Source organism: Mastigoproctus giganteus, chromosome 14, assembly GCF_048544385.1.
Source record: "Mastigoproctus giganteus isolate SK-2022 chromosome 14, ASM4854438v1, whole genome shotgun sequence".
Classification (NCBI taxonomy): Eukaryota; Metazoa; Arthropoda; class Arachnida; order Uropygi; family Thelyphonidae; genus Mastigoproctus; species Mastigoproctus giganteus.
Genome location: NC_143588.1, coordinates 38526929 through 38551249, shown reverse-complemented (window position 1 = coordinate 38551249; position 24321 = coordinate 38526929). Strand labels below are relative to the sequence as shown.

Genomic DNA, 24321 nt, shown 5'->3' with positions numbered 1-24321 from the left:
TTAGGTTTCCTAACCTAACCTTAAAGGTAATGTCAGTTTATGCCACTAATTCGGGACAGATTCAAGCAGGGTGGTGAAAAAGGATAGGTTATGTTATGTTAAACTGGAGTACACACCCTGTTCTGAAGTTTTACCATATATGTGTATCATAATGTCAATCAATCCTTAATGCTATGATGTTATCATCTGTTGTGTTCACACACCAATCGGTACATATCTCTCACACTTACGTGTCTATCAATATATCGTTCTCAACTTCTACTGCTACTACCGATAACACACACCATCTGTTTATCGAGAATGCAGGGAGAAACTGCAGTTGCGAAAAACCAATTTGTCTGGTAAGTTTCCCATAGCTTGCCATGGTTCTTGTGTTAGCTTTCTTTACCTTTTCCCATTTCTCCAATCAGCACATAGCAACAAACATAATATCCAGTACTTCAGCTACAATATAATGGTACAGCAAAACCTCTCTAAGGCGGACATCATTGGTTAGGTAAAAAGAAAGTATCCACAATATAGGGAAATGCTCATTTTGCAGAGGTCAGTGTACCAGTTTCAATAATAAAGAAAAAAATTCTGTATACAATCCATTAGCAAACAGAAAGAAATTTCGTTTCTTAAAAAATTAGCACAAATTCAATGTAATGCCTAAGAAAATTTCAACCAGTATTTCAAGGGAAAATCTGCATACTTGAACAAGAACAAACTTCGTATGTAGCTATTTAACTGATCACCACTTCTCACTACCAATTCGTAAGTGGTATGCAAAAAAATTGTCATTGTTGCTGAGTCAAAAAGCTGGATATCACTGTTGCTAAAGCAATTATGAAAGCACTCTCAAGTATCAATAGAATTTTTAATGAATATACAGAGATATCGAATGTACATGGTGTCCACAAACTTCCGTTATAAAATTAAAACATTTCATACAAACTTGTATCATACATATCAAGTCTGAAACCACTTCCACAGTGACAGAGCACATTTTCAAGTTTTTATTCACCAACCAGAAAATGTGTGTGTGCGCTGCAACTATTGAAGCATAATTACAAAACTGTAACCAACAAAATTCCATCCTCTTGGTTTTCGTCAATGTCACTGTCTGAAGATGCCATGAAACTATTCAAGTTTCATGGCATCTGAACACATGGACACAGAAGCCTATGATAGATATAAGTTAATCTGTAACCAAGCTGCAAAGGAGGTTAGGCAGGTGAAGGCAGATTACGAGAAATCTTTGGCAAGGGATGCAAAGAAAAACAGCAAAGAATTCTTTACTTATGTAAACTCTAGAAAGAAGGGGATGAATCAGATTGGTACACTTGATATCGATGGTTGAACTGTTGATGATCCTGCTCAGGTAGCTAACAAACTAAATGAATATTTTGCATCGACATTCACACATGAGGAGTTATTCAGTGAGAGGAATGCCAGAGGTGTATTCAATTCTGACAGTAAGCTAGATAATCTTGTAATAACTGAGAGTAAAGTGGAGGAGAAATTGTTGAAGATAAACACAAGAAAGCACCTGGGATGGATGGGATCTATCCAGTTATATTAAAGGAGGCAGCAAAGGAAGTAAGCAAACCCTTAGCCATAATTATGAGAGCTTCCTTGGACCAGGGGAGGTACCCAGAGACTGGAGATATGCAAATGTGATCCCAATTCACAAAGGAGGATCAAAGACTGACACAAGTAATTACAGGTGACCCCCACTTAATGCTGATAATTCGTTCCGGAAAAACAGAGCGCTAAGTGAATCCGCATTAAGCGAGCGCCGCATTCCCATAAGGTAACATATGTATTTGTAAGTTGCGGTCAGTGCCATAGGATATTTCCTAATCAATAATAAACGGTAGTGAAAAGATGCACAAATGTCGGTCAAAATATTTAATATTAAAATATTTGCACATATAAAATATTCTGCATTGCACACGTATATAACTATGAGGTAACTACTTATGTATCAAAATTAAACTTAAAATTCCAATTAAAATCATGAATTTAATCATGAAAAATGTGTCGATTTTGGGTTGGCCCTCTTCAAAATAAACTAAAATGTGTATTAATTTTAAATCACCCGCAGCATTACCACCCAACAATAAAGTCACCTGATCCTTCGCCGCTTTGAAACATGGCATGTTTTTTTTCTTCTTTCAATATGAAACTTCTTTTAGACATTCGTTTCCACAAAAGTCCTGCTTCATCTATGTTATAAACTTGTTGAGAAGTATAACACATAATATCCCTCTTCAATAATTTTAACAAGTTCTTTTTTGAAAGTTTCGGTTCCTTGATCTGCTCTTGTACTTCTCCCTAGATTTTAAATCTATTCAACCAGCCCTCACCAGTTTTAAATGGTCCCACATTTTTTTTTTTTTTTTTTTAGGTGAGTTTTCTTCAGATCATCATATTGGCTAATCTCTCTCTCTCTCTTTTTTTTTTTTGTAATATTTAACTTAACTGAATTCTATATTGGATATTATCTTCAATAAAATTAGTTAACGTCTTTCCATTTCAATCCTAATAGTCGGCCTAGCCCTAGATGCTTGCAGTGGAACAATCATAAAAAAATAACGAATTAATTCTTTATTTTTTTTATAATCATTCTTACAGTTAGACTTGCAAGTCCTAAATTATGGCACACATCTGCTTGTCGTTGACCGGAATCAATTCGCTTCAAAACATCGAATTTAATTTTCAAATTCAGTCTTTTTCTTACGTTTATACTCTTCGAAAATGTAACTGCGTTGGTTCCATTAATTATGATACAATGTTCAAGTAAACTGTCCATTATGCACAATGTCTAATACTGTACTGAGTGATGACTAGACTTCAGATAAATGCATATAACGCAAATATTACAAGCAATATACTTGATCGTTTTTTAAAATGTTGATCTCGGAACTATGTAACAAGTCACTGCACTGCAATTAAATTAGCGTGTGAGAAAATTTCACTGAGTGTGGGAAAATTCCTCAAGTCGGCGTGAGAAACATTTTGATGCTGTTTTGCTATTCATTTTCAAGCTATTGACTCCATCAAATGAAACGATTTCGTTAAATATGCCAAAAATGCAATCTGTAAAAGAGCATTATAGTGATCTGTGACAGTGTTATAGTCAGATATGGATTATAATATAAGAACAGCGTTATAGCGAATCAGCAAAAAGCAAACCGCGTTATAGCAGGAGCCTGCTGTATAGACCTATGAGTTAACATCTATTCCATGAAAATTAATGGAAGCACTGGTTAAAGAAGCACTGCAGGATCATCTAGACAAGGCTTCAATTATAGCTCGGACACAGCATGGTTTTGTTAAGGGGAAGTCTTGCCTGACCAATTTGATTGGATACTATGATGCAGTCACAAAAGAACTGGATGCAGGGAATAACTTTGATATTATATACTTGGATCTTAGAAAGGCTTTTGATACTGTTGCACATAGAAGACTGCTGCACAAATTGTAGCAGTGTGGCATTGGAGGCAAATTGCTGCTATGGATAAAGGGGTGGTTGAGGGGGAGAAGACAGAGAGTGGTAATCAATGGACACTGCTCATCGTGGACTAATGTTATTAGTGGATTCCCTCAGGGTTCAGTGTTGGTCCATTATTGTTTTCTGTATTTATAAATAATATTGATGATGATGATGATGATGATGATGATATATCAAGCTTAATGTCCAAGTTTGCAGATGATACAAAGGTTGGCAGGGTTGTTAAGGACACTACTGACGCTATGCTGCTGCAACAGGATCTGGAAAGGTTGAGCAGATGGGCTGAGAGGTGGCAAATGAAGTTTAACGTTGACAAATGTAAAGTACTACATATGGGAAACAGCAACCCCAGAGCAACGTATCAACTCTGTGGTACTACACTGACAGTCTTAGAGAATGAAAAGGACCTGCGGGTAATTGTGCTGGCAGATATGAAGTTCTCTGAGCAGTGCAGACGGATGCAAGAGTAGCTCATGGTGTCTTGTCAATGATATACAGGAATGTTTCTAGCAGGGATAAGGAGGTGATTATTTCCTTGTATAAGGCAATGGTCAGGCCACATCTTGAGTACTGTATACAGGTCTGGAGGCCTCATTTCAAGAAGGATGTAGGGATGCTGGAACGAGTACAGAGAAGGCAACAAGATTAGTGAATGGAACAAAGGGTTGCTCTTACAAAGAAAGGCTTAAGTTTTGCAAATTACAGTGTCTGGAGACTAGGCACCGGCGAGGTGATCTGATAGATGTGTATAAAGCCTTGAATGGTTTGAGCATGCTCAATGCTGATGGGATTCTTCCTCTTGCACAGAATAATCGCCTGAGAAGGCATAAATTCAAATTGAGGAAAGACAGTTGTAGAATAGATGTGCAGAAGTATGCCTTTAGCCAGCAGGTGGTTGACTGCTGGAACAAACTTCCATCTGTCGTTGTAGAAGATGATAGCTTATATAGATTCAAGGCAGAACTTGACAAACATTTGGAGTGAACTGATGGGTGAAATAAGAGGTTTTTTTTTTTTTTTTTTGGCTGATGCTATATAAGCTTGCTTTCTTGCATCATGTACCTTTGCTAATGCTAATTCACTTCCAGAGTACACTGGTTTTCATCAATGTTAAAAATCTGGTGGGTAAGATAATCCTCCTGATCAACAAACTACTGGCATTCAATTTTAAAGGTCTCAGCTGCTTTTTTTTACCAGTACTGGATGCCTCCCCATGCTTTTCAACACTTTTGACATTTGTCCTTTTTGAAGCACTCAAACCAGCCTCTGCTGGCTTTAAAGTCTTCCAAAGGCACAGCACTACCTCTGGTTGAAGGAGCTTTAAGTTTTAGATCATCATAGATCTGAAATAATCATATGAGTTATGATCCATGCACCACGCACTTAACAAAGTTGTTGAAAATAAAAAAGATGTTAATTGATTGAGAACAATCGTATGAGTGATGTTCCATGTGCCACGCGTCTCAAAATTTCCACCCATGTATCGTTTCAGCTATATCAGAAAGTTATCAGTACCTGCAAATATCATCAGTCCTTAAAATAAATGATCGTATGGAAGATATATCGGTTCCTGAGAATATCAGATGTTGATGTCATCATAAATCGATTGTTATTGTTATTTGTTTTTTTTTTAGGAGCATTAGCAACTAAGGCCATATTTCTCCGGGGATATGTGGTGGTCATTCCCTGACCTTTCCATATCCTCCGTATTTGATGGTCACGGGCTCAAACCCCGGTCTTATCAGGAAGCGTGTGCAATGCACTGCTGCTCCTGCCCACCTGGCTACAGAGGCGCCATCATAAGTTAAGGCCCCACTATATTAAGGAACAATGCGAGTATAACCCAATTTTCGCATTGGCTCATGTGCTATTTCATCTGCAAGTAATGCCAGGCAACACCAAGCTGAACATAGCGACCTGCACAGCAATATATACAAGTTTACGAAGCTTAAAAAATGTCAAATGTGTGAGTGCTATATTTCCCATTTACTGTAGTTGTATTGGTCGGAGACATACTGTTGTCATTCGCTGTATTCACAGGATAATAGGTAATAACAGATAACACATTTTCAGGAGCTCACATTTTTCTGTTTGAACAGAAATTTCGTGAGGTGGGATAGCGTGAGCAAAGGAGAGCATTTCTGGAGATCAGTACCATAAAACAATAAAAAAAATTTACAGTATCCGGTTTATTGGGCTTTTCTGTTAGTGCAATCTAATTATAAATGGGTAGTAAACTCGATCTTATTCCATTTGCGATAACACTGATAGCTGGAATTCTGTGGGTTTTTACATTATTATGGTGAAATGTGTTTCCCCTTCCATGAAATCTCCAATCATATAAAAAACATAAATAAACTTTCAGAATCATCTCTTCATTCCTATTTTTTAAACTTTGTACTTTTACTGCATATCTCACTTGTGCAATTTGTGCATGCCATGTTCATTGTTACTGATTGCTTATCTTTTTTACTGTTTTAAATTTTACAATAAAAAAAAAAAAAAAAAAAAAAAGCCAGTGAACATAAATATCAGTTAGTATGTATATATTACAGGGCTATATTTACTGTAATATTTATTTATTTATTAAAAATTTAAGATGTTTAAACCTATATTAGCAATTTTATTGGGTTTTTAAGTGTTTTACTTTTTTTTAGTGTTTTACTTACCAGACTGAACGTTTTTTTTTTTTTTTTTTTTTTTTTTTTGAGTGCTCAGCCCTTAACCCTATTTTACCCGTAAGCCCTGTTGTTTTTAATGTATGAAATACTATAACACGGAGATTTTTAGGAACACACGTACCACATTGTAGCTTCTTTTATTACTTCCCTGAAATTCCTTCCATTTAGAATTTACTGTTGGTAACATCATCAGTTGTTCCCACTGCACAGAATTAAAAAACTGTCTAGACTCCTGTAATCACCCTTATGAAAGCAAAAGCCTTTCCCTTTACCCTTGACTTAAATATTTAATTAAATTCCACATTATAGTACACAATCATAGTACACTATGATTGCTACCACCCAGTGAGTCTTTTACCTGTAGATTCTTAATGAATGAAGAATCACTACTGATCACCAGATCAAGAGTATTGCTTCCTCGTTGTCTCTCTAACATGCTGCTGTAGAAAACAATCATCCAAAAAAACCATAAAAAGTCTTGCTAGTCTGTAAGTGACAAACCCACAAATTCCAGTCCACTCCCCCATTATGAAATACTCTGATTTGCTAACCCACAATTTCTCTGTATAGCTGTTTAGTATATTCATCACAGTCATTAGGCCTATAACACACTTCTATTCTCAATTTTTCCCAGCAAACAAAACTGACTCGACCTGCTGTCGTTTTGCTGACTTGTCTGAAAATGTCCTATTACATTGCCTTGATGTAAATGTCTGATTTCAAATTTCACAATACATGGAGAATCTTGCACATATATCCTGTGAAATATTGCATTTCTTCAACATCTTAATGAAAGGCATTATTAACTAGTTTCACACCATAAATGTATGATAAATGGTTACATAATACAGAGTACAAGGCTATTAAACCAAGTTTCTATTAACAAAAATAAACAGAATTTCCAAAATTTTAAAAAATCCAGTTTTAATATATTTTTATTATATATTTATTGCAAAAATATGGAGAACCTCTGCCACCATCTATATTACAATGGCAAGACAGTGAACAGATCAAATCAAGTAAAAAGGTATTCTCCATAAATCCAGAGAGTAGGCAGGTATGCCTTTGGTTTCTCTCATACTGTGGATTAAATCGTCGATGGGCTATGAACAGCATGATGAGCGAGTTCTAGTCTCTCAATGAAACGGTGCCCATAACCTCCAAAGTGATATACAAATAATGAATGAGCATTACACATCCCTTTGAAGAAATGCTGTTTATCTGTACGGTAGCATCAACACAAGTGATCCATGACATTGAAAAAGACTAGTCTTTTCCTTTGTGAATTTCACTTTTGCTATTAGCCTTTCTATACAAAAAATAGTTTCAATTAAATTAGTGGTAGAATTATAAAAAATATTATTTCAAATTATGCATTAACATATTTACCCTTCACATATCTTCTTCACTCTTGTTTTTAACTGTTCACCTTGATAGAATATAACAAATACACATTTGTGCACGTGATCACCCTAAAAATAATGTTAAAATAATCTATTTACTGTTTAAAATCATGTGTTATTTAAACATTTTAAGTTTCAAAATGTGAATTACTTAACCACCAAAGTAAGTGGCAATAATATTTTACCTAGTCAACCAAATGAGAAATGCAAATGTATTCAAAAAAATGTGGGACTCACATTTGACTACAATTTTATTTGTTTAAATTTGACTAATTCTGGATTTATAGAGAATTTGACTAATTTAAATGTTCCACCATTAGAATATAATATGATTTTTTTTTCTACTGATTTTTGATTTGCACAACAGCAGCAGTGGCTGTTTCTTACTTATAAAAACACTGTCTTATTTTCGAAAAAAAGGAAAATCTTTCGAGTTCTAAGCAAAATATTCTCTGTTATTCATGTTTAAATAAAAATTTGACTAACTCAGAAAGTAAAAGTGAAGCTGGCCTGCCTGGTTTCTATAAAAAAAAACAGAAAAATAATTTCTTTAGAGATATTTGCCTGTGAACATATCACAATTCATCAGTAGCAGTGGCAACAATTTAAAGGTTTTTCACATTTTAACCCTTTCCTGTCCTGCATTATTTTCACTGTTTTCCCATTTGGTCCAGCTGTATCAATAAAACAAATGACTAGTTTAAATATTTGTTGAGTTTAATGACACATAGGCTGCTAGGGCCCCTATTGTGTCTTTCTAATGGTGAATATGAAATATTAGCTTTATTGTAATAACTATATTTTATGATATATTCCTAAATGATTTAGGAAAGTAAATAGTTTGTTTTCATTAGAATCATCTCCCAGAATCTGCAATAAATTTATTGATGACTGTGTATTAGTTATTGATTTAAAGTGGATATTTTGAAAGTGGGGGACAGTCCACTAACAAATGGCGAATGGTCAGTTATATTTGACATGATGTACATTGGGGGAGTGCTGTCATTAGTTAATAGATACAGGTGAGTGAGGTGAGTATGCCCAATCCTTAGCCTTCCTAAAATTATTTCATCTCGCCTGTTTTTTGGAAGCTGGAGAGCCACAGCTTTGGTTCCAGTTTTATATGGTAGAGTTTGTTTCCTGGATAACCTTTCCAGATTAATGACCAGCTATTATAACATGCTTTATGAATAATGTGTTTGTAACTTATATATGGAACTTGAAAATTCTGCAAAATAGTGGTTTCTAGTTGTTTGGCTGCATGATCTGCTCTTTCATTGCCGGCTATTCCAGAATGTCCTGGGATCCAGAAGAATGTCACAGTTTGGTTCAATTACTTAAAGGCAAGTAATTTAGAATGAATCTGTTTTATTATAGGGTGAGAGGAGTTGGTATTAGTATTTATGGCAGAGACAGCACTGAGTGAGTCAGTGTATATTAAAGCAGACAGAATTAGATATTCGATAATGTGATCCAGAGCTAAGTTTATAGCATAGAGCTCAGCAGTGAAGATACTGCATTCTACTGGCAATGAGACAGAAGTGCTGAATGACCGGAAGATTGCAGCAGCACCTATGTGGGTCTCAGTTTTTGTCCCATCTGTATAGATTTCACATGTGTTGGAATTAGAAAGAGTGCAAGTTGCATGTAACTGTGCAATATTGGAAGGAGACAGGGTGTTCTTTCCCCACTGTTGAAAGTAGTCATCATATATTGCACAGATATTTGTCCAGGGTGGATATGGTGGTGTCTTGTCCTGAAATATATTGCTGATTTCTTTATTCCATGATGGAGCCAGTTCCTTAAATCTAAGTGGAGCAGGTCGGTTTTCATTAGGTTTACTGATGTAAAATGACTTGCATTCAGTATTGTAGAGACATCTCCAACAAGGGTGAGAGGGCAGACTACGGATTTTTGCGGCATACATCAGAAGTAATGTTTTTCTGCGAAGATGTAAGGGAGGTTCATGAACTTCGATGTAAAGGCTCTGAACCAGGGAAGTTCTGAATGCCCCTAGAGCGACTCTCAAAGCACTGTGTTTAATCATTCTAAAGTACTTTTCCTCGCAGAATCATATACTGGAAAGCATAGTCCAAGCGAGACCTGATGAGAGCTCTATAAAGATGGATGAGGGTATGACGATCAGCGACCCATGACACGGATGACACACATCAGAGGATATTTAATTTCTTCAAGCAGATATTTCGAAGATAGGCCACACACTTGAAAGTTCAGTTTCCTGTCTAGTATCAGGCCAAGGAAACGGACAGTGCAAGCAAGAGGAACTGGCACGTTATTTATTTTTAGCTCTGGATCAGGATGAAGTGACCGAAGTTTGCAGAAATGAGTGGTAGTGGTTTTCTGTTCAGTGAGATGATATCCATCATGTCCAGGACAGAATTCTTGTTAAAGCAATTTGTAGCTGTCTTTCGATAGTATTCATGCTTTGCAATTGGCAGGATACGGTGAAATTGTCAGCATACATGTATACTTCAATTGTTTTTGGAAGTTCTTCCAAAATATTGTTGACCCAAATCGCAAATAGGGTTTGGACTCAATATGGAACTCTGTGGGACACCCTCTTCTTGAATGTGAGATGTTGACAGCATGTTTTTATATCAGACCTGAAATGTACACAATTTTAAAAAGTTCTGAAGTATTAAAGGGAGATGGCCTCTCAGCCCCAACTGATGCACATCTTTAATAACACCATGACGCCATGTGGTGTCAAATGCTTTATGAATATCCAGATTGACTATCACTAGATGTTGTCTCCTGATGAAGGCATTATGAATGTTGGATTCAATTTTTACAATCAAGTACATCTAGGATAGACCTGTTTTTATGGAAGCCATATTGGTGATCAGAAAGGAGATTTTTGGAGTCTAGAATCCAGGTGAGCCTCATGTACCATCCTTTCAAAGATTTTGCCCACACAGCTTGTCAATGATATTGGTCTGTAATCCTGAACTAGAGAAGGATCTTTGCCTGGTTTTGGAATAGCACAAATATAGGAATGACGGCATGACAGAGGATATGTATTTTCTGAGAAGATCCGGTTATAAAAGTGTAATAGTATGTAGAGATCAGCTTCACACAGATGCTTCAGCATACTGAAGTGAATGCCATCTCTTCCTGCTGTGCTGTTCGGAGATTTTCTCAAAGGTTCTCTCAGCTCAGATAAAGTAAATAGCTGGTTATATGGAAGTGAAAGTCTAGTTGAGAAATTAAATTTATGACGTTCTGCATCAGTTTTAGTGCGTTCAATGGAGGTCACATAAAAGAGGCAGAAATGTTATAAAAAGATTCTGCTAAAGCATTTGCAATGTCAGTAAGAGAGGACAAGTCCTGCCCATTGCATTGAATTATCAGAGACTGCAGCGGTAGAAATTTCCCATTGAGAGCTTGAATTTTTTTCCAAATGATTCGCGTGTCAGTATTTTTGTTAATAGTTGAGGCGAATTTAATCCAGGAGTCACGTTTTGCTGTCTTCCAACTGTCTTGCTTTGGCTCTGAGTTTTTTGTACATAATTAGGTTGGCAGTAGTTGGAAATTTGCAAATCTGGTTCCAGGCACGGTTTTTTCCTCGTTTCACTTTGGAGCATTCTTCATTCCACCACTGATTTCAGTGTACATGCTTGAGCTGATCAGATTTTGGAATGGAAATTTCTGCTGCAGATAATATATGGCTTGTAATGTGATCAGTTGTCATCAATATGTTTTTGTTGTACATATAGGTTGTCAAGTAGGACACAAGTTGAATAGTTTTTCCAGTCTGCTTTATGAAAGTTCCAAGAAGTATGGCCTTTATGACATGATGCTGTCTGTATTTGAATTGAACTGATGATAGGAAAATGCTCACTGTGGAATGGATCACTTAGCACTAACCATTCCATGCTTGGAAAAAGAGATGCTGAACATATGGATAAGTCTATGGCTGATGTAGTACCTGTAGGTAGTTGGAGAGCCAGAATTCAACAGAGTCAGGTTATGGTTATCCAGGAATATTTCTATTAATTGGCCCCTCCTATTCATGGTGGAAGATCCCCACAATGGATGGTGACCGTTGAAATCGCTGAGTAAACAGATTGGAGGTGGCAGTTGATTGATAAGATTGTAAAGTTCAGTCTGGGAGCAAGGATAATTTGGTGGGATATAAATGGAGGCAAGGGTTAACGATATTCCCATTGCTATCCGAACTTCTACAACTTCTAAGGAGGTTTGCAGTTGGAGATGTCTTGACAGTATGTTAGTTTTGATAAGAATTGCCACCCCACCGGGAGCAGGAGTGTCAGAATCCCTGTCTCGCCTAAACATAGTATAATTTGTAATTTTTAGAGAAACTTCATGGTGTTAAAAAGGTTTCCTGTAAACATACACCTATTGCTTTAGTTTGTATGAGTAAATCATTCAAGTGATCTATATTACTGCATAATCCTCTACAGTTCCATTGAAGGAGTTTATTCATTGGTCGGATTTATTTGAAGAAGATTGATCTGACTGGTTTTTTTTGAGGTTTCTGTCTGCTTAGTTTTGATTTTTCATTTCTGGGAAAGGTTGGGTGTCCTGTATCCATGGTAATCATTAGCATGTAATTCTAGTGTGCCTTCCCATTTCCATGTTGCTAATGCATGGTTTCACTTCCTTCTGGTTTTCAATAGTAGCTGGGTGGAGATAGCATCAGTTGGGATGCTGATCGGAGTGTTGCTGGTCTCATTGACCGAGTTTTCTTATTGCAAGTTAGCACAGTTTTGGCCCAGGTGGCAAACGAAATATTCGGTTCTATGGAGAAATCTCTTTGGGTTGCAGCTGAGTGGCTATTTTTGGTGATCGATGCATATGATCGGCTAGGCATGGTAGCATTATTTGCTTTCTTGCTTCAGGGTATGTGACTTTATGCTCCACTTTATACTTCTGGATTTTTTTACCTGTTTTCCAAAGGTCACATGCTTTAGAAAATGCAGGATGGCTTCCTTTACAGTTTGGGCAAGTAGGAGTGGAAGCTGTACAGCCTCCTTGGAGCCGCAAATAGGGCACACAGCATCGCCTCGGCATGCCGTCTGAGAATGGCCATACTTCTGGCACTTAAAGCAGCGAATGGGATTCAGGATGTAAGGTTGAATTTGCAGTTTAAGTAACCTGCTTTTACAGCAGATGTGAGATTCGGAGTACTGAATGTCAAAATAATGGGCTTGGTTGGTAATAGGTTGCCATCTTTTTTTGTCATAATTCTCTGTGCATGAGTCACTTTTTGTTCGCTAAGCTCTTGAATTATCTCTTCTTCAGACACATTTAGTAAGTCCCATTCGCTGATAACTTCTTTAGAGGCGTTCAGAGTTTATGGGTTGTTACTGACACAGGAATACTGTTAAAAGTTGTTAATTTTAACAATTTTTCTGAGTGACTTGGCTTAGAAGCTTCAATTAGCAGGTCTCCAGATTGGAGATGTTTTAACCATTTTGGGAGATCCCATAACCAATTCTAAACATTTCTGTATTAGAAAAGGCAACAGCTTGCAGATAGGTTGTGTGGATAGTGAATGCATTATGAGAAATTCTGGCATGTCTGTAGTTTGTTTTTCTGTCCGTAGTCTCTTCAGACGATTCGAGTCATGCTCAGGATCAGAGTTAGCAGGTCTGGAGCCCATGGGCTCTAGCTGTGGATATGCATTGCAATCCATCACTGCTCCTTTTAGCCCTGGAAGAGGGGATTCCTTCTCCCAGGTTACTGACCCTGCCACATGGAGGCAGGAGTGGTGCCAAGCAATGACCAAGCGATCAGTAGAAGAGGAGAGCAGTACGTTGCTAGTGATAGCAGTAACATTGCAAGTGGGGTTAGCAGTAACGTTGCTCAGCGAGGGAAGCAGTAACGTTATGAGTGGTAGAGGGATTATTAGAGCACTAGTACTCGCCCTAGGAAAATCCCTACAAAATTGCACTAGAAAAATCGCTTGAGAACTATCGCTTGGCACTCTGGGCCTAGTTTAAATACGATATTCAAAAATTGTTTATTTTCAGGTTTATATGAACTAATATATAATATAACATGATAAAACAGTTTAAAATATTTCAATAGTTCAATATTTCTTCCTGGAAGAAAATATTCAAAAAACCTTCCATCTGGATAATTGACAAAGTTTTTTACTTTTAGAGTCCTTACTTTGAATTTCTTGTTTGTCCTTTTTGGGTGGGCAGAGATGCAATATCCAAAATATCTACAGAAATCTCTTCCTGCTAAATACATTCTGCAAAAATTTAATTCTGTCTGTCCATTCTTTAGACCAATATTTCTTTATATCATTTTTTTCATTTAGTCCAATGTTGATAATAACTCCAAAAATCTCCTGAAGTTTATTTAGTAAAACGTAAACCCAATCACACCAAAAGGAACAGTCGGAAACTATCATATTGGAAGAGTTCCCCCCCCAATTTCTTCAGGAAAGTCTAATGATTTCTCAATTTTACACATAGAATAAGTTACTTTCTGACTTTTACACTTAAAAAAAAAAAGAACACTGCCTGCCATTAACAACTGAATATAAACATCCACTGAATTTCTCAGATGTTTATATGAAATATAAATGGATGGCAGTAGAGCAAGAAAACAGATTTTATAATTGGGAAAGCCAACGGTTGTTCAAGGTTCCACATTGGACTTGAGGACAGAAAAAAAAAAAACACTACATGCTGTTAACCACTGAATATAAAATCAGTTTAGTTTTTCTTATTGTTTATATGCAGTATAAATAAATGGCAATACAGTAGGAAAAGAAATTTCATAATTGGAAACAGCAACAGTGGTGGTTGAGACATTCCAAGTTCAACACACAAAAAAAAAATCCACTGCCTGCTGTTAACAATTCAATATAAACATAGATTTAGTGTTTCAGATTCTTTACATGAAGTATAAATATAGTACAGTACAACAAATAAGTTTCAGTACAGCAGGAACACAAATTTTACAATCAGAAATGCTGATGTTCTCAGCACCAACATCAGACTGAAAGAAGAATTTAAAAAAAAAAAAAAAAAAAAACAGCACATATACTTAATAACTGAATATAAACACACATTGGTACGTAAGGATTTGCCTTTTCAGATTGTTTATATGAAATGCAAATAGATGGTAGTACAATAATTGAGCCAGTACAGCTAGAAAACAAATTCCGTAAGAGAAGTACTGATGGGTGCACTGTCGCGACATCTGACTGGAAATGGAATTTTATGATGTCACAACCAGAATGTGACACTGGACCACAAAGAGTTAATGTTTAGTGGATTGGAGTGAGATGGAGTGAGATAAAGTAATCACTGGTATTTATTACTGCTTTCATAACAGTATAGCGTAACATGTATCTTGAACTTAATAGCATAAGGCATAACATAAAAATTGATAGCGTAATACGTATAACTGCATTTCGGAATCTATTAGCTGAGTGTAGAACTGTCAATTAATCGATTGAATTTATAATTTTATTAATTTTCATTGTTAATTAAATTGTATTATTTATACAGAAATCATTCCCCAGACTAGAGCAGCAAAGCAATGGGCACAAAGTAGCAGGAGTGTTGTGGCTTGGGGAAGAACCGAAGGGGATGAGTCTCCAACAAATCACAGCCTAACAAAATGAGAAACTTGTCCAATGTTTGCAGATCTTTCTGGACACACAAAGAAAATAATACAGCCAGGGGGCTGTATTATGTTCTTTGTATGTGTGTTCAGTGCAGAGTGTGTGAAGAAACTGGGCACCAACTCAGTGTTCTGACGGGTATTTATGAGAGGTTGAAGAGTACGGTAAATACCCTCAAAGGAATTAAAATGGTGGAACCATCAAGCTCTCAGCTGCCAAACTCAAAACCAGAGTGCATACTTGTGCATCAGGATACACAGCAGCAATATCCAAGGCAGAATGTGCTTGCCCCAGAGTAGGTGATTATTGTCGGTGACTATAAAGTCAGGGTAACAGATAAGATTTATGCAAGAAGTATAGGTGGTATAGGACCAGGATATGTCTGCCAGGAGCAAATATAGATGATGTTGTAGAGCAGATATCTTTTACGGGCACAAAAGGCGATATTGTAGTTCATGTTGGCACTAATGACATTAAGAGTAGGAGATCTGAAGAGCAATGCTGAGTCAAAGTCACAAGTCAGGATTTGAAAGTGTCCGCAATTCTGTCAGACACAATAGGAAGGCATATACATGTTGAGAATCTTGTCAATAAATTTGGCCCTAGAGAGAGAATGTGCAAGTTTCGTGGGGTAGAATTTTTCTCTATGCTTGTTAACAGGAGATACTGTTTTCACAGGAATGGGATACTTAAATAGAATGGGTGCAAGAATATCTGCTTATGCTATTGAGACTGATAGATGAGTCAGAAAACTGCTAGTTTGGGGGAGATAGAGTAACATATTAATTAGAGCCATAGGCAGAGATGACAGTGATTTTTGCACTGCTTCTGTTAGAAAATGCAGCAGCCTGGAAAACAAGACGTTGGGGATTTCAAGCTCTGCTATGGGTCATGATGAAAAAATATAAATACATGGGCTGTGTCAGAGTCTAAGACTTTTAGTCTAAGACTAAAAACATGTGCATGTATACTTGCACAAGTTTGCAGGACAGGAGGGGTGGGGAGTTATGCTCTTAGTTAAGAAGTATATTATTAAATCTAAGGCTGTGCATCCGATTGACGTGGGTGACAAGTGCAATGTTGACTGACTAATGATTGAGTATACCAAACAGCTATACAGAGAAATAGAGTGGGCCAGTAAACTAGAATGTCTTATAATGGAAGATTTTAACTTTTTTAACACTCAGAGTAGTGGAGAATGAAAAAGACCTGGGGGTAATCATGTAGTCAGACATGAAATTCTCTGAACAGTGCAGACATGCCGCCAGGCATGTCTGCACTGTTCAGAGAATTTCATGTCTGAAGGGGGTTTTGTCAATGATACAGAAACTTTGCTTCTAAGGGATAAGGATGTGATTATCTCTTTGTATAACCCCCTTCCTCAAGGGGGTTTTGTCAATGATACAGAAACTTTGCTTCTAAGGGATAAGGATGTGATTATCTCTTTGTATAAGGCCATGGTTAGGCTGCATCTCAAGTACTGTATAATACAAGTCTGGAGGCCTCACTTTAGGAAGGATGAAGATCTGTTGGAATGGGTGCAAAGGGCAACCAGACTGGTGAATGGAACAAAAGGGTGCTCTTACCTAGAAAGGCTTCAGTTCTGCAAATTACAGTCTTGAGACTAGGTACCTGTAGGGAGATCTGATTGAGGTGTTTAAAAGCCTTGAACGGAATGAGTAAGCTGAATTTAATGGCATTCTTCCACTTGCTAAGACTTCACACACATGAGGTAGCATAAATTCAAGTTTAGGAAGGATGGTTGCAGGATAGATTTGTCTTCAGCCAGCAGATGGTTGATTTTTGGAAGACTTCCATCTGTTGCTGTGGAAGTGAATGGGTTGAATTAATTCAAGGAAGAATTAGAAAAATCATTTGAGGGTATGGATGGGTGAACTATACAGTTTTTTTTTTCTTTCCTGATGCTATATAAACTTGCTTTCTTGAATCATTTGCCATTACTACTACTATTACAACTACTATTTTGACATATACAGAGATATCCTGAGTCATTTCACAATTATACGTAGTCTCAATTCTAATCTCAGTGATGTCCATTTCCACCTGTAGTCTGCCAAGCACCACTTACTTTTTCTAACAGAATTTCCCCTAAAATTACTTTCACTTCAAAGACGGTACTTATGCATATGTCCATTCTGATTTCCCTACTGAAGATATGCTATTTGGAATCTCACGTTTTTGATCTTCTGCAGCTTAAAATCTCTCTATTCCATTCTGTAAAATGTAAAATTCATCTGTTGTCTCTCTCATATTTTAAACTCCATTAATCACTTAGAATTCTTTACCTTTCACTGAAATTCAACTTTCTCAAGTCCAACTTTCATTATTCATTTACATACCAGAACACCAGACAACCCCAACCACACACATAACAATTTTGTTCTTTTTCTCACAAACAACCTTTCCAGGTACAGAGTCAAGGCAAATCTGATTAAAACTGCAGAATAAGAACGAGTAATGGAGCCGTTCTCTCGTAGCCATTCTCAACCTTGCATTTTTTGGCATTAAAAGAATGCAAGATTACTACTTGTCTTTTCTTTGGTTGGATTACTGTTTTAGGTGTCTGCTCAGATGGTGTAAGTGAAACTAATCGGTAGTGATGAAATCCTATATTCCACATTGCTTATGTTGGTTTTCCAATAAATACAGCTTATGTTGAACAACCTTACTACATATTGTAATTAGCTTGCATCTTCTGGATCAGTTTTTCCCTACACTAAACCTCGCAACTATTATAAAGCAGTTATGTTATTAATCAATCCAAACCAGATTTCAATAGGCTAAGAGTAGAAAAATTACTTATTGTCCATTTGGACAATAAGCAAGTTTTGCATTCTGGTCTCCTACAAAAGCTATTGGCTGCAACTATTGATAAGTTTTATTTAACAGTAAAATTGAGGGGGAAGGAATATCCAACTGATTTTCAAAATTTCTCTCTCTTCTTTTTTTTTTTTTTTTTTTCCCTCCAAAAAATGGAAAGTGCCAAGAGAAATTGCTTCTCAATAATGTCACTGACCAGCTCAAGAATGAAAGAAGCAATATAGAGATTAGCAGAGTGATGAAAAAGCAGCTGAAATAAGAAGAAAAGCGGCTGAAAGTAAAGCAAACAGGAGGAGGATTACAAGGCAGGAAGAAACAGACAGCTGACATGAGCTTGATAGAGAAACATTTGCAAATTGAGTAGTTAACAAAACTGGTGATCGAATCATATTAGAACTTGAGCATAATGCTGAAAGCCACCACAAGCAAGAGTAAATCTTAGATCAGTGTAACAAGAAGTGTGGGCATAATTGACAATTATCAAATTGCATTTTTAGTCAATTTATTCCCCAACTCCATCCCACTGTCAGCTAGCATCAAGGAGAACCAAGAGGGAAGGTTTTGTAATTACTTCAATACTATCCTCTACTTCTTCTCTGAAACAGTATTGACAAAATATATGCCAGGTATTCTAGAAACAACCAATCCATTTAATACCATTATCTTCAATTTCTAAAATATTCATTCAAGTGGGGTATCTTACTGTTATAGGATCTTCCAGAGGTTTGTCCATTTCAGCCAATTTTAAGAATACATTTCCTTTGCACACTCTCCAAAGCATGCGTTCAAAGGATGGAAGACGTTCTCTTAATATTACACCCGTAACAAAACTGAAAAGTAAATTAAAAATAATTTGTTTATATTAAAAATGTATGAATATTAATGAATGTAAAATATATTATTATTAAAACAAAGAGAACGTTTTCTTTTTCACTTATATAATATGTAGGTAGAACAACCAAAAAATCAGCAATCTCCTAGAAATTACCATTTTTTTTGAGATTTTCTATTTGATGGGCAATAAATGCATACCTCCCAACTTTTTGAAATAGAAAATTGGAATGTTTTTTAAGAGATCTAGCTTTATACACAACTCCATTTCAGTACTTTGAAAAATCTTTACACTCCAAGACCTTGTTGAAGTTGAACTAGGACAACTAGTTCATGCCACAGTGCAGCCACACTTCTCAACAAATTATACTGGTCGGCAAAAAAAAATTTTTATTACTCCCTGAATTCTTATTGATTTGATGTTGCTGAATTAAAATATGGCAACCATATTGCTGTAACGCCCACCAATTTTAAGGCAAAAGGGACTAAAGTCAAAAACTGTTTCTAATAAAAAAAGATTTAATATATTTTAAGAAAATGTTATATGCAGTACTAATTATTGAACAATGGGTCTATTAATCTTATCCTATTTATAAAAAAATTTTTATCTGATAACAAAACACTTATTTTGTCATTTTTTGCCTTTTATAATCGTCCATTGGTGTCTCCTGTATGAGATTCCAACAGTAGTTGGGCTCCTACAAAAGCTATTGGCTGCAACTATTGATAAGTTTTATTTAACAGTATATCAGAGACGTGGTGTCACACAGATATAAGGAATGCAGAACTGGAATTTAGGGAGTACAATGTGTACAGAAAGGATAGACAGGATAGGAAGGGAGAAGGGGGTTCTGCTATTACTTAAGAAACACATAAAATACAAGGAAGTGAAGCCAGTCGACACCGCTGGACAGTGCAGTGCCGGGTCAGTTTGGTGTGACATAAGCTTTGGGAGATCAAAATTGAGAGTAGGAGTGTGCTATAGGCCTAATGACTCTGATGAGTATAATAAGAAACTGTACAGGGAAATAGAGTGGGTCAGTAAATCAGAGAGTCTTATATTGGGGGATTTTAATTTCCCAGATATTGACTGGAATTTGTGGGTTAGTCACTCACACACTAGCAAGGCTTTTGTGGATTTATTGGATGATTGTTTTCTACATCAGCATGTTCGAGAGATAACTAGAGGGAGTAATGCTCTTGATCTGATTATCAGTAGTGATTCTTCATGCATTAAGAATCTGCAGATAAAGGAATCATTAGGTGGCAGTGATCACAGTGTGCTGAAGTGGGATATACTCAAAGGGGTAACTACCATCAGGGGTAAAGGGAAGGGTTTTTGCTTTCTTAAATTCAAAATGGGAAGCATTCAAAGAACTTATCTTGAAAGCTACTAGACTTTACATACCAACTAAGAAATAGGGTTCAAGGTTTAGGCCTAAATGGATGTCAGATGAACTAATGAGACATATGGCAGAGAAGAAAAATGCATGGGATACATATAAATTAATGGGTGACATGGAAGCCTATGATAGATATAACCTGGTCTGTAACCAAATCACAAGGGAGATTAGGCAGGCAAAGGCAGATTATGAGAAATCCTTGGCAAAGCATGCAAAGAAAAACAGAAAAGAGTTCTTTATCTATGTAAACTCTAGAAGGAAAGGGGTGAATCAGATTGGTCCACTGGAGATTGATGTTGAGGATCCTGCTCAGGTGGCTAACAAACTAAACGGGTATTTTGCATCCACATTCACACATGAGCAGTTATTCTGGAAGGGGAATGCCAGAGGTGTTATCAACTCTGGCAGTGAGCTAGATGATTTTGTAATAACTGAGAGGAAAGTGGAGGAGAAATTGTTGTGGATAAACATAAAAAAGGCACCCAGGGTGGAATGGATCTATCCAGTTATATTAAAGGAGGCAGAAAAGGAAGTAAGCACACCCTTAGCCATAATTATGAGAGCTTCTTTGGACTCAGGGGAGGTATCTATAGACTGGAGATGTGGAAATGTGACCCCAATTCACAAAGGAGGATCAAAGGCTGACACAAGTAATTAATAGACCTGTGAGTTTAACTTCTGTTCCAGGAAAATTAATGGAGGCACTGGTTAAAGAAGCACTGCAGGATCATCTAGACAAGACTTCAGTTATAGCTCGGACACAGCATGGTTTTGTTAAGGGAAAGTCTTTTCTCCAAATAGGCCTCTGGGGTTGGGTATATTCATAATATAATTTTAAGTATTTATCACCAACCGTATGTTGAAATAACAAAATAAAATGAAGGCCAAAATTTTTGATAACTTTATAATTAAGCTTACAATAAATTATTTACAGTGGATATAAAACAATTAAAATATCATAAAATACAATAAAATGTACCAGGTTAAAAGTGATATCTTTAAAACAAATAAAATATCATAAAATACAATAAAATGTACCAGGTTAAAAGCGATAAAATATCTTTAAAACAAATAAAATATCATAAAATACAATAAAATATACTAGGTTAAAAGCGATAAAATATCTGAAGCTTTCGAAGGCTCTGCCTTCTTTCTCAACAGTACGCTTTTTTACTTCACAGTGCAACTTTAAATACCACTCTAGGTTGAGCAATGGTAAAACCTGACGTTCTAGGTTCAGCAATGGATTTTTGTGAATAATCTTATAAGTTGCTTGATCATTCAACAAGTCTAATGCTTGTTGAATGATCGGTTCTGGATAAGGAGGTATATTTAGACAAAGCATTAGACTTGTTGAATGACTGAGCAACTTATAAGATTATTCACAAAAATCCATTGCTGAACCTAGAGCATCAGGTTAATAGAATGGTACAGGGCTGGTTAAAGACTAATAAGATTTCTTAGGAGTATTGGTCGTTACATGTAACGGGAAGCCAAATACCGAGATTTTATGGCCTGCCCAAAATACACAAAGTGAGTGTTCCACTCAGGCCCATAATTTCGTTTATAGGCAGTCCCACATATGCACTATCCGGTTTCCTGGCCAAATTGTTGTCACCGTTAGTATGAATTTCCGAGTTTAGTGTCAGGCACAGCAAGGATTTTGTACATTTTATAAGAGAGCAGCGTATAGAAGAAAATGAAATTATGACATCTTTTGATGTGACATCTCTGTTTACATATATTCCAATTGACTATGGTGTGTGATGTGCACACATGGCCCTACAGAGAGATACCACCTTAAGCCGTAGGACACACCTAAGTTTGGAAGATATTTGTAAGGGCATAGAATTATGTCTCTCAAGCACCACTATGGTGTTCTGTGATACTATGTATAAGCAGGTTCACGGTGCAGCCATGGGCTCCCCCATTAGTGCGATTATAGCTAATCTGGCTATGGAGGAGCTGGAGGTTAGTTTATTTAGTGACATGGTTCTCCCTATGCGCCTGTGGAAGAGATACGTGGATGATACATTCTCAATTATTTGAAAGGGGAGGGAAGATGAGGTGTTAAATTTTCTTAATGGCTTCTCCCAGTTCATACAATTCAACTCGGAGGTAGAAGAAGGAGGGGCTTTGCTGTTCTTGGATGTGTTGGTCTACAGAGAAGGCCCAAGTCTAAAGACCAAAGTTTATAAAAAACCCATGTGTAAAGGCCAATATTCACATTATAATTCAGCTCAGACCAACCATCACAAGAATAGTGTAATTAGAGCACTAACAAACAGGGCAAAGTAACATTTTAGTACCTCCGAGGATAGAAAGAAAGAGTATGAGTGCATCACGTCGGATCTCCTGAAGTGTGGCTATCCCCCAGAGGATCATAGAGAAATATATTAGAGGAGAACAGAGGAGAAGTGAGTCTTTTACACCGATAGTCACCGCATACATTCCCTATTATCCGGGTTTAACCGAGCATATAGCTCAGGTATTAAGAAACTACCAGATGCGCTGTGTGCAACTTCCAGGTCGAAAGCTCCACACAGTTGTGTCACAGGTGAAAGACCCCATTTCAAACGAAAATACAAGTGGGGTCGTCTATAGCATTAAGTGCCCAGATTGTGGGGAATGTTGTGTGGGGGAAACAAAGTGGCATCTCAAGGATCATCTGGGGGGGGGGGCACACAAAGGCGATAAGGAATGCGGATTACGGAAAATCCGCCGTGGCCGAACACTTTTCGGAGAAGCAGCACCATATCTCCCCGGACAAAGCAGTTATCATTGACCAGGTGCATAGGTTTTGGGACCGCAAGTAGCTCGAGAGCTTGTGGATTAGTTCCATTGAGAAAAATATTAATAGAGACAGGGGTATGCGTATCCATCCCCTCTTTGAGGCAGTGATCCTTAGAATCGTTCATCCTTAGGGATGAACGATTCCACCTGACGCGCTCCCGAGCCACTTCCAGTTCCGACACGCATGAGAACAGTGCACGTGCCATCGAATCACGTGACATGTGCCGTGAACCTGCGGGTATTTAAAGTTGTGCTGTGAAGTAAAAAAGCGTGCTGTTGAGAAAGAAGGCAGAGCCTTCGAAAACTTCAGATATTTTATCACTTTTAAACTAGTATATTTTATTGTATTTTATAATATTTTATTTGTTTTACAGATATTTTATCGCTTTTAACCTGGTATATTTTATTGTATTTTATGATATTTTAATTGTTTTATATCCACTGTAAATAATTTATTGTAAGCTTAATTATAAAGTTATCAAAAATTTTAGCCTTCGTTTTATTTTGTTATTTCAACATACAGTTGGTGAAAAATACTTAAAATTATATTAAGGGAAAGTCTTGCCTGACCAATTTAATTGGATACTGTTGTCGTTGTTATTTGGTTTTTAGGAGTATCAGCAACTAAAGCCATATTGCTCTGGGGATATGCGGTGGTCATTCCCTAACCTTTCCACATCTTCTGTATTTGGTGGTCACGGGTTCGAATCCCGGTCTAATCAAGAAGCGTGTGCTACGCACTGCTGCTCCTGCCCACCTGGCTACAGAGGTGCCCATTGGATACTATGATGCAATCACAAAGAACTGGATGCAGGGAATAACTTTGATGTTATATATTTGGATCTTAGAAAGGCTTTTGATACTGTTGCACATGAAAGACTGCTGCACAAATTGGAGCAGTGTGGCATTGGAGGCAAATTGCTGCTATGGATAAAGGGGTGGTTGAGGGGGGAGAAGACAGAGAGTGGTAATCAATGGACACTGCTCATCGTGGACTAATGTTATTAGTGGAGTCCCTCAGGGTTCAGTGTTGGGTCCATTGTTGTTTTCTGTATTTATAAATGATACTGATGATGGTATATCAAGCTTAATGTACAAGTTTGCAGACTATACAAAGGTTGGCAGGGTTGTTAAGGACACTACTGACGCTATGCTGCTGCAATAGGATCTGGAAAGGTTGAGCAGATGGGCTGAGAGGTGGCAAATGAAGTTTAACATTGACCAATGTAAAGTACTACAT

General features: G+C 37.0%; 1 protein-coding gene across 2 annotated transcripts in view; it reads right to left on the bottom strand.

The window, feature by feature from the left end:
• LOC150075071 (V-type proton ATPase 116 kDa subunit a 1-like) overlaps nt 1-24321 on the bottom strand; it is a 431757-nt gene that overhangs the window by 299844 nt on the left and 107592 nt on the right. For both annotated transcript variants that reach the window (XM_090389279.1, XM_090389280.1), the window contains exons 6-7: nt 18758-18884; nt 7570-7652 (exon numbers count right to left, since the gene is read on the bottom strand). In XM_090389279.1, coding sequence (XP_090245405.1) covers nt 7570-7652; nt 18758-18884 — 210 coding nt within the window. The remainder of the gene's footprint in view (nt 1-7569; nt 7653-18757; nt 18885-24321) is intronic.